This window comes from Leptonychotes weddellii, chromosome 10 (assembly GCF_054177405.1).
Source record: "Leptonychotes weddellii isolate Sample4059 chromosome 10, ASM5417740v2, whole genome shotgun sequence".
NCBI classification, from domain to species: Eukaryota; Metazoa; Chordata; class Mammalia; order Carnivora; family Phocidae; genus Leptonychotes; species Leptonychotes weddellii.
In genome coordinates this window covers 102,628,756-102,641,135 of record NC_138378.1, presented here as the reverse complement: position 1 = coordinate 102,641,135, position 12,380 = coordinate 102,628,756, and the positions used below count along the sequence as shown (strand labels likewise).

At 35.7% G+C, this 12,380-nt stretch overlaps 1 protein-coding gene across 1 annotated transcript in view; it reads left to right on the top strand.

Annotated features, from left to right (window-relative positions):
* Nucleotides 1-12,380, top strand: part of SPDYA (speedy/RINGO cell cycle regulator family member A) — a 32,291-nt gene that overhangs the window by 15,709 nt on the left and 4,202 nt on the right. The window contains exon 6 of the mRNA XM_006741672.3: nucleotides 8,218-8,512. Coding sequence (XP_006741735.2) covers nucleotides 8,218-8,512 — 295 coding nt within the window. The remainder of the gene's footprint in view (nucleotides 1-8,217; nucleotides 8,513-12,380) is intronic.

Here is a 12,380-nt window from a genome sequence, read left to right as displayed (position 1 = left end):
AAGAGTTAATGTTTCAAACTAAAGAAATATTCTAGAGTAGAAAATTAATGGAAAGCAGTGATCATTGTAAGCCAGTACTGGTTCAGTAAAGTTTGGTAAATGTGAATTAGATAATGCTATAATTAAATGAAGTCATATCCAGTTAAATGATGATAGGCCAAAAGAGCCAATTAATGGATTAGTGTCAAACTTCAGGGAATACTTTGAAGGTATGTCATAGAACTCTGCCCAGAATTAACCTTCTTAATTATATTTATTAATGAGATGAAGATATTAGAAAGCATGCATAATTGTGGATTAAATTAAGAGAATTGTTGAATGTTGGAGGAAATGAAAGGATTCAAAAATAACTTAGAAGACCGAATAGGCCAAGTTTTTTCAGGATTGAATTCAATAGAAAAATATGAAAAATTGGGTGTGTATACATTCCCCAAATTAATGGATCCTCATTAAAGGATTTAAACAACTCATTCCAATTACAGAGCACTGAAAGAGTCCTGTATTGCTATTTTTTATCACTACCTCCCCAGTGGATAATTTGTGCACCTGTGCCATTCTTGGACATGATAGTAGGCCTTATTTGAACACTCTGATTTTTTCAAAGTAAACACTTCAAGCCCCATGACACTCAGCTAAAGGCATGGAGCGGGTACCAGAGGCAAGAGGCCGGGATAGGTAATGTTCACCTCACGGCAGATTGCCCACCCACTCCTAAGAACAACTTGCATTATAACCGCAGCAACTTAATTTATACGATTGGAGCTGGGATTACTTCAGTGCTGGCATCAGACTATTAAACAGCCAGGGAATGGTATGGCTTAATGGTGTATGTGTAAAAGACTAAAAAGTTTTAGATAGCTGTAAACTCAGTTGTGTAATGGGATTGAAAGAAAAGTTTAGTCTCTCAAGGCTTCAACACTGACAACAGATCTCTCCCCTAAATCTAGATGTGCATATCAAATCTCCTATCCATATTTCATTATCTAGTAGATACCTCAGACTTAACATGCTGAAAATCCAGTTTCTGATTCCCCCACATAGACCTCCAAACTTACTCCTCCTATAATCTTCTACGTGTTAATAAGTCGTAACTTGATCATTCTAGTTCAGGCCAAAAAAACTGTTGCCCTTCACTTCTCACATCCATACCTTAAGAAAATATCTAGCATCCTACCATTTCTCACCTCCTCTACCACTAAGCCCTACTTTGATTGTCCCCTCTTGCCTCAGTTATTGCCATAACCTTCCAAGTAGTCGCTCTTTAATCTCTCTCCTATAGTCTATTTTCACACACCAGCCAGCCAAAATCTTTTAGAATAAGTCAAATCATGACTCCTCTACTCAAAAGCCTCCAGAGGCTTCCCATCTCACATAGAGGAAAAGGCAAAACCCTTATCATGGTTCTACCTGGTCCACCAACTCTTATCTCTTTTACTTCATCTCACTTCCCTCCAACTACACTGGCCTCCTCGCCATTCTTCAAACACAACAAGGACATTCCCACCTCAGGATTTTTTTTACCTGGAATGCTTTTCCCCCAGATATCAGTGTGCTTCACTTCCTCCTTCATTCAGGACTCTACTTAAATATCAACTCAGAGAAACCTTTCCTTACCACCCTGTATCTAGTATCTCCCAGAATTGAATAAAATTGAAGAGTCCAGAAATAAACCTTCATTTTTATGTTCAATTGAATTTTGACAAGGGTACCAAGAAAATTCAATGGGGAAAGAATAGTCTTCAACAAATGGTGCTGGGACAACTGGATATCCACATGCAAATGAATGCAGTTGGACCCCTATTTCATATCATATATAAAAGCTAACTCAAAATGGATCAAAGACCCAAATGTAAGAGCTAAAAATTATAAAGCTTTTAAAAGAAAGCATAGGGATAAATCTTCATTATCTTGAATTAGGTTTCTTAGAGATGATACCAAAAGCACAAGTAACAAAATGAGATCATCAAAATTGAAAACTTTTGTCCTTCAAAGGACACCATAAAGAAAGTGAAGAGACAAACCACAAAGTGGGAGAAAATTTTTGCCAATTATCTGTCCAATAAGGGAATTGTATCTAGAATATATAAAGAGCTCTTACAACTCAACAATAAAAAGACAACTCAACTTTTAAAAGGGCAAGGATCCGAAAAGGCTTCTTGAAAGAAGGTAAACAAATGGGCAGAAAAGTACATGGAAAGATGCTCAACATCATTAACCATCAGGGAAATGCAAAATCAAAACCACAAGGAGATATCACTTCACAACCACTAGGATGGCTATCATGAAAAAGACAAATATAACAAGTGTTGGTAAGGACGTGGAGAAAATGGAACCTTGATACACTTCTGGTGGGAATTTAAAATAGTGTGGTTGTTTTGGAAAACAGTGTGGTAGTTCCTCAAAAGGCTAAACAAAGGGTTATCATACAACCCAGCATTTCCAGTCCTCGTTATATACACAAAAGAAATGAAAGTTATGTCCACACAAAAACTTGTACGTGAATATTCATAGCAGCATTATTTGTAATAGTCAAAAAGTGAAAACCCATATGTCCATCAACAAATGAATGGATAAACAATATTGTATAGCTATACAATGATATATTTGGCAATTAAAAGGAATGAAGTACTGATACCTGCTACAACACGGATGAACCCTGGAAATACTATGCTAAGTGAAAGAAGCCAGTCACGAAGGACCACATATTGTATGATTCCATTTAAATGAATGGTCTAAAATAGACAAATCCAAAGAGAAAGTAGATGAGGTTGCCAGAGGCTGAGGGGAGGGAGAAATGGGGTGTGATTTCCTTTTTTATGGAGTGATGAAAATATTCTAAAATTGACTGTGGTAATGGTTGTACAACTCTGAATATACTAAAAGCCATTGTATTCTTTAAGTGGGTGAATTGTATGGTATTTGAGTTATAGCTCAATAAAGCTGCTAAAATAACAAGTAGTACCTCCCACTATTCCTCTGTATTCCTTTTCCCAGTTTTCTTCATAGCACTTAACCATCATATGATATACTCTGTTTCACCTATCTTGCTAATGTCTATTTCCCCCTGCTAGAATATAAATTCCAAGAGGGCATGATCTTTATTTTCTCATTGTACCCCCCAATCCCTAGAACTATATGCCACACACATAGTAGGTAGTCAGTAAATACTGCTGACTGACAGCGTGAATGGAATTTAAAGCTTGCAATTCTTTTTCATACCTTTTTATCCGTATAGTAAAAAAACAAACTATAAAATTTCTTCACCAGACTGACTTAGCACTGCCTCTTACAACAGGGGCACATAGGTAGATAGGCTTTCTTATGGCTGTTCCAACCAGGTACGGTTGAATCATGGTGGTATATAGGAAAGGAAATTACCTAGACTTTATCCTGTTCTCTTAACTATTCATTTAACAGCTAACTTAGGAGTAAGACACTTAAGTTCAGTGTTGTGGGGGGTTGTTATAAAGAAGTACTATATCATCTTTGCCCTGAAGTTTGATGCATTTAAGTGGCAAGACATACTGTTAGAAATTTAGTTAAGTATTCTATGCATTTGTTATTGAGAGCCAGGTATTGGCATACTGCCAACCCTCATCCTCAAGTAAGCCCAAGTTATGATAGTATTTACAAACTGGCTTACAATAATAATACTTTACATCTGCATTATGCTCTACAAATTCATAAATATTTTCATGTAAATTTTCTTATCCTCACAAAAATACCTGTGAGGGTTGTAGCATTCTCATTTTACATCTGATGAGACTGAGGACTGAGGAGATTGAGGTTTACTCAAGATCATACATCAACTAAGTGGTAAACCCAGAACTTCACATTTAATGACTTCCCAGTGTTCTGTTTTCTCTGACAGCTAGCTTCCCACTGTTTATATTGGTTAATTGGAAAACACATTTGTGTCTATTGTGTTATTTTCTCTCAGGAATTAAATAGCATTTAAAAAAAGGACTTAAATAGCATAAGTATTCTCTCCATTTTTCTGACGAATAAACTGGGGCTTAGAAGGGTTGTAACTTGTCCATTGTCATTCATTCAGTAAGTGGCAGGGCCAGCTAGTACTTAAAGTTGGCAATCTTTCCATTATATACCACTATCAAAAAACTTATTCTCTCCTTTCAGATAGTATGAATTTTTAAATTTGTCTCTTTTTTTTAACGTTGGTTGCTGCAAAGAAGCTAAGAGCCAAGTTTTATCCCTAACTACATTAATTCTATCACCTTTTACTACCGGCATGTCTGCTTTTTCCCTTTAGCCAAAGTTTCCCTTTTGGGTCCTAGTTTAATGAATTTTTTTTTTTTTTTTTTTTACTTTTTGTCAGCTGCCTCAAATCCTTTTTTGGAAAGAGATGAGGTATGATTATATTGAAAAATATATGTAGGGCTTCTCCAGAAAAGAGTAAAGACAATTTCCCTATTTATTCTGACCTTATTATCTTCTTACAATCAGTTTACCTTTTTGGATATCAGCTCCTCTGAGGTGGAATTTATTTAGATTGATGATAGCTTAATTTCTAGATTGGTTCACAGATTATGGAATATGCCAATCTGATGAGAAAGAGTTAGACTCCACTTCCGGTCCCTTTATGCTTGATGGAGGGTAGCAATTTTATCAAGAGGAAGCTTTTCTCTGTTCTTATTATGTACTCTGGCCTAGACGGCACAGTATCATCCGAGCTGATTTGTCTGTCAGCTACTATTCGATTCCAGATTAGAATTTAGAAAGCAGAGATGTGATATAAACAAGAGTGTTGAACAAAATAATCCAATGACCGTATGCAGCAGAGACCCAATATGGGGAAGGTACTGGAAACTGTTAAACTTGCTATAGTTCAGGAAGGAAGGTGTAAACCTAGTGCTGAAGATAGCGATGCCAAAGAAAAATCAATGTTATGAAATTATACTTGTCATTACTTGGTGACCAGTTGGATATAGGGCCCATGGGAGAGTGAGCTTTCAGAGTTTCAAATCTGTAGAACAGAAAGGGTGATGGATTCCATAATGGAAATAGGAATCACTAAAAAAACAAACTGGTTTATTGGGAAAATAAGGAATTTGGTATCAGACATAGGAATTTAAGGTGATATTTGGATAAGTGAATAGTCAACATGTATGAGTTAAGTATGAGTCATCACATATAAGTGATGTTTAAAGCTTGGTAGAGTAATAAGAGATCAAGGTGAACATAATGTTAATACTTTGGGAGCATTTGTCAGGTACTGTTCTAGGTACTGCATATGTGTTAACTTTCACAACAATTCTTACAGCTAGCTAGCTAATCTCAGAAGAGGAAACTGAGGCACAGAGAGGCTAAATGACTTCTCTAAGGTCACACAATTAGTCAAGCAGCACACTAGTATTCACACCTAGGCAGTTTGATTCCAGAGTCAGTTTTGTGGGGTTTTTAAAAAGATTTTATTTATTTATTTGACAGAGAGAGAGAGCGGCAGGCAGAGGGAGAGTGAGAAGCAGGCTCCCCATGGAGCAGGGAGCCCGATGCAGGGGCTCGATCCCAGGACCCTGGGATCATGACCTGAGCCGAAGGCAGACGCTTAACCGACTGAGCCACTTAGGCGCCCCAAGAGTCAGTGTTTTTAACACACTATACTATCCCTTGAGATCAAAGAGAAGTAGAATATATAGAGAAATACAGGGCCAAGTATTAAGTTTTGGAACACCCATCAAGACACCAAAATAAACCACTAAAAATGAGAGAAGAGTAAAATAAAAACTAGGATAACATTTGTAGTAGATCAAGTGCTATTAAAGCTTCAAAGAAGTTACTTTCAGTGGCGCCTGGGTGGCTCATTCGTTAAGCGTCTGCTTTCAGCTCAGGTCATGATCCCAGGGTCCTGGGATTGAGCCCCACATAGGGCTCCCTGCTCCGCGGGAAGCCTGCTTCTCCCTCTCCCACTCCCCCTGCTTGTGTTCCCTCTCTCAAAGTATCTCTCTTTGTCAAATAAATAAATAAATAAAATCTTTAAAAAACAAAACAAAGAAGTTACTTTCATAGATCACAGAATTTGAGGACTGTAAGTGACCTGTTTTCTCATTATTCAAAAGATACCTATAGCCCAGAAGATTATGTAATTTGCCCAAGGTCATAGAACTAATAGAATTAAGACCAAAATCCCACTTTCTTGACCCTCTTACAGTTTTCTTTGCAATTTGCTGTTATCACAATAATATTCTAATATTTGTATGTATAAAATATATGCAAACATATTTAAAAAGTATACAAGTATGTGTACATGCATTTTTCTAGCTGGGTTAGCATTTAGAGAGACTGATACCTAGTTTGTTATACAAAGAACGGTTTACTAAACCTATTTTGTCCCCTTTGCTTCCTATTTTTCTCTGCTCTTCTCACTAGACTTTGCTACAGGATTCTTAAAAAATCATGTTGTTGGAAGTTTATGTCAGTGGCCCCTAATTCTTAATTATTTTCATCTATCAATAAGAAATATACAATGACTACATAATATTGTGTGGAAGGCATTTGATAGAGGTGTTTAAGACTATTCCCGCCCAGAGGACTTTAAGTGGATTGGTTACATTCATAAAAAGATATATCTGAGTACTAGACACATGCTAAAGTCCTAATGTAGCATTAACAATAAAACAGTACAATCTAAAAACTGGAGTTTTTAGAAAGGTGGGACTTATGCTTGGCATTGAAGGAAAAGCAATACTAAGACAAAAGGGAGAGGACATTCCAGAAATAGGAAATAAAGATGTACAAGTGTTGAGGAAGAAATAGATAAATATGGAAGGAATAAGAAATTCTGACACTCTACTTCCTCACTTCAGGTAGCTCTGAACCTAGTTTTATATTGTTATGGAAATATTTATTGTTAGAATTAATATCTTTACATCTACTTTCAAAAAATTATGTTTATTACATGTTTGTTGAAAATTTTTGTGAAGGATTTAAGAAGTGGATTATAAAATAAATTCAATCCTAAAATATACTTTAAAAAATTAGCATAGCTAGCATTCTTTATGCCATTTGCGGGGAGGCCACAGGTACCCTGTTTTCTAAGTGGACTGGTCTCAATCTGGGGTTTAAGGTTTTCATTTTTAACAACAAAAGCCTTCTTTCTTTCCAAGCGAAATTTTATACACAGTCCCCTAAACTGAGGTTCTCTGCTTGATTGGTCTTCCCATAGTCCATCCTGGGACACCTGATATAGTCTATGAAAACTCAGAGCTCTTGAAACAAGTTGAAAATCACTGGTTTAGGCATTAATAAGGCACTGCCTAACTAACAAATTCTACAATTCTCATTTACTTTGATCATTGATAACAGCAACTAAACCTTTTTGCTTAGAATAACATTCTAACACTCTGCTTAGAAATTTTAGACGTCATGGGGTCAACATATGTAGGTGTATTTACCTACTTTGACTTCTTAAATGACTATCATTTGCCAGCTGCTTACTATGTGATAAGGATTTTACACATATATAACCCTCCTATGAGGCAGATAGTATCCCCATTTTAAATATGAAGAAATTGAGCCTCAGAAAAGCTAAGTAACTTGCCCAATATCCTACAACTTAGCAAGTGGCAGAGCCACGTTAAGGAACTAAGGCTATCCTGACTCAAAAGGCAGTATTTTATCTAGCCCAACATGTAGCAATGAATCTTAAGTGTTTTATAATTAATTCCTCATCTAATTCTTGCAAAAACCCTCTAAAGGAGACTTTATTATTCTCTCCATATTACAGATAAGGTAACTGAGGAACAGAGAAGTTAAGTAACTTACCCATGTTCTTATTCACCATTTCCCTTGACATAAGTGCAAACATGTTAAGATTAGCCTAACATACATAGTTAGAAACCTTAGTGTTATTTTCAACCAAATATATTCCAAAGTTAAGAATTATGTGTTGTTTTGGACTAAACTGTATTATCTATCCCAAACTTAGAATCAGAACTGAAAAACCTGGAAGGTTGAAATATTTGAAATAACTTAAGTACTTTGTATTGTCTTAAGGATTCAAGCAGTGATTCACTTTATACACACACACACACACACACCCCTATACTGTCTTAACGGAGATATCTTTTTTTTTTTTTTAACATCAGTAACTTGGGTTTTTAGATCTAGTTTTAGAGATAGCTGTGAGTCATTTTTGTACTTAATTTTACCAAATTTTAAAATCTTATTAAAATTCTAAAGGAAAGCTTTCCCCCGTAGGTTATGGCTATTGCTCCAACCCATTATATATGGCAACGGGAACGCTCTGTGCATCACAGTGGAGCTGTTAGAAACTACAACAGAGATGAAGTTCAACTGCCCAAGGGACCTAGTGCCACACCAGTAGATTGTTCACTCTGTGGTAAAAAAGGAAGATATGTTAGACTGGGATTGTCTTCATCATCTTCATCCAGTGATACAGTAGAGGTGATGGAGAAACATTCTCAGGAATCACACAACTCCTTCTCAATGGACATGGTAGTCGATCCTTCTCAAGCTTATAGCTATTCTCAAGGTATGATTTAGTAGTATGTCAGAATTAGATTTATGCAAGTTATTAACAAATCCAAATTATTTATTGACCTGTGGTCAGTCCTTACAGGCAGGGGTACATAATAATTTTATATACTAGAACAATATGAGTTAAATTAGCATTGAAAGTTTTCTCCTTTTCAGTTTTTGTCTTGTGTCAGTATCTGTTTTTGTGGTAGCTTATCTAAACTAAAAGATGTTTAGTGTGACTTATGTTAAATTGAAAACCTAACACACCATGGGTCTCAAGTATTTTAAAGTATTAAGTATTTGAAGACCCTGAATCATTTTCTTTGAAATGTTTCATTCAATAGAAGTTTCAAAAAGAAAATAAATTTGTAATCTTTATCAGTGATTAACTACTGGTTTTCTTCTATACAGTTTTTAAAATTGAGATATAATTGATATATAATATTGTATTAGTTTTAGGTGTACAACATAATGATTTGATGTATTATGAAATGATTACCACAATAAGTCCATCACCACACATAGTTTATTTTTTTGTGATGGGAAGTTACAACATATACTCTTAGTAACCTTCAAATATGCAATACAGTATTGTGAACTATAGTCACCATGTTGCTCTTTGCATCCAAGATTGATTTATAACTGGAAGTTTGTATCTTTTGACCACCTTCACCCATTTTGCCCAATGTGCATCCCCACCTCTGGCAAACAACAATCTGTTCTCTGTATCTGTGAGTTCATTTTTTTGTTTTGTTTTTAGATTCCACATAGGAGATCACACAGTATTTTTCTTCTTCTGTCCAAAGTATTTCACTTAGCATAATGCCCTCAAGGTCATCCAAGTTGTCACAGATGGCAGGACTTCCTTATTTTTTACGGCTGAATGATATTCCATTCCAATATTATATGGCTGAATGTTAGTCTACACACACACACACACACACACACACACACACACACACACACACACACACACACACACACACACCCTACATTTTCTTTATCCATTCATCAGCGGATGAACACTTAGGTTGTTCCATGTTTTGACTATTGCTAAGTGCTACAACGAACAAGGGGGTGCAGATAACTTTTTGAGAGAGTGATTTTTTCCCTTAGGATAGATACCCAGATATGGAATTGCTAGATCATATAGTTCTATTTTTAATTTTTTGAGGAACCTCTATACTGTTTTTCCATATTGGCTGTAGCAATTTACATTACCACCAAGAGTGTACATGGGTTCCCTTTTCTCCAAATCCTCACCAACACTTGTTATTTCTTATCTTTTTGATAATAGCCATTCTAATAAGTATGAAATATCTCATTGTGGTTTTGATTTGCATTTCCCTGATAATTGGTGCTGTTGAACACCTTTTTGTGTAACTGTTGGCTATTTATATGTCTTCTTTGAAAAAATGTCAATTCATTTCCTCTGCCCATTTTTTAATTGGATTTTTTTTTCTCGAGTTGTAGGAGTTCTTTATATATTTTGGATATGAACCCCTTATCAGATACATGATTTGTAAATATTTTCTCCCATTCCATAGGTTGCCTTTTCATTTTGCTGATGGTTTTCTTTGCTGTACAGAAGCTTTTTAATTTGATGTAATCCTGCTGTTTATTTTTGCTTTGTTACCTTTGCTTTTGGTGTCAAATCCAAAAAACCATTGGCAAGATGAATGTCCTCCCATTTTGTTCTAGTTTTATGGTTTAGGTCTTACATTCAAGTCTTTAATCCATCGTGAGTTGACTTTTTGTGCATAGTATAACATAGTGGTCTTCATTTCTTTTGCATGTGACTGTCCAGTTTTTACAATACCATTTATTGAAGAGACTGTCTGTTCCCACTTCTCGGTTCTTTTGTCATAAATTAATTAACCATATATGAGTTTATTTCTGGGCTCTCTATACTGTTCCATTTCTCTATGGGTCAGTTTTATGCAAATACCATCCTGTTTTGATCATTATAGTTCTGTAACACTATACACTTTTCTATCTTCTATTTTAAAAAAATTAGAAGTATACTATATCTAAGGCTGCTTTTTTTCACTTTATCATAAAGCATTTCCCCATGTCATTAGTCTTAGGAAACCTGATTTTTAATCATGACATGGTATAAGTATCATATTTATTTGCACATTTCATTTTCGTTGGGATTTAAATGACTTGGAACAATGGTACCTTAATTAGAAAATAATCATATGAACTGGAAATACTTTCAGTCAATCACACCATAATTTTCATTCAAATTATATTTATAAAGGTATCACTCTACTAGCAGTGATCCTTTTTACTTCTTATAAAGCCCTTCTTCTAGATTTTCACCCATGTAAGATAGAGGACTGACAGATTTCTTATGGTTCTTCTTAAATTCTATAATGAGACCTGTATTATTTCAGAATATCACATATTTATTTTTGCTGTATCCTTATGAGATTAACAGTGGCTACTGAAGTTTTATTAAAAGAGAAACTAAACTCTTAAGACTCTTCAAGGTAGGAATCACATCTCAGTCATTGTTCCATTCCCTGGCCTTAGTAATCACTAAACAAATTTGACTGAGAGTTTAGTCTCTTCCCTTGCAACACCTCCAAGCATAATTTTTATTGGTTCACTTTTATCTGAAGGTAAGTAGGATCTACCATAGACTAAATTATAAAATAAAAATTGCCTTTTAGCATCCTTCTCCTCTATCCCAGCAATTTTTACCTGCACTCTTTGATTCTTGTAAGATTTACTACATGTTTAAAATGTTCCAGGCAATATGTTAAACATTTTACATTGATAATCTCACTTAATGTCCACAGCCAGCCCTATGATAAATACTATTATCTCTACTTTGCAGATAAGGAGACTGAGGCTTAGAGAGGTTAAATCATTTGCCCAAAGTGGCGGAGCGACATTTGAACCCAGGTCTGTCTGAATCTAGACTACAGCCTGAATTCCTATTATGTTCTACTACCCCCTTTGATGAAATCCTACCTTTGGTGGTGAAAATAAGCTGCCACATTAGTCTTTTGGTAGACTACTAAGGACTGAGGAGGTGGTGAAAGTATTAAGAATCAAGTTCCTGATGAAAGATTGTATGGAGTGAATTGGGAGACAGTTCTAGCCACAATTTGAACAGATATTTATAGAAAGCAGAACACAAGTAGTTATGGTTTACTCAGACTGGCGCCTGTAGATATCAAGAGTAGTAACACTGTATTTTAGGCTTTGATATCTCAACAGGAAAGCACAGTGCACCCAGGGAGGAAGGGGCTCTCCAGTCAGTTTGCTTTGAAAAAACGAGCATGACTTTGAGGGATTGTGGATGAGAAGTGGAGCCCTTGACTTAAGGGAGTTGTAAATGGAACTGTGCTTTCATCCCATCCCTGGTTTAGGATATACACAGATCCTCTACAGGAAGGAACAAGTATTTATTCAATCCTCTTTTATTCAGAGTATTAAAGTTAAATGTAAAACCTTTTGTTTCAGGATGACAGAGGGTAGACAAAATAGAGAAAAACAACTGATCATACATACACTTGACCAGTAAACATATACATCCATTTTCCCTCAGTAGGCTTAATTGGAAGTGAGCTTATTAGGGGTGTGGGGACATTTAAGGGTAACACAATGTTATTCAGGAGCAGTGGTCCGTCTCTTACTGCCTCAGCAGCTGCTGATTGCCAGTAGTGACCTCTGCTAGCAAAATTTTCTTCCTTAAGTCCACATAAGGTGGTTGGAATCACTTAATGGCTTATGGTTGCAGAAAACTCAATTCATCATTCTACAAGAGACACAAAGAGCTGATACTGTACTCCAGGCTTCTGTGCTAAAATATAGCAGTAGATGCTTATCAATGCTTCTATCTTCAGACACAAGCAAGCAACTTCTTG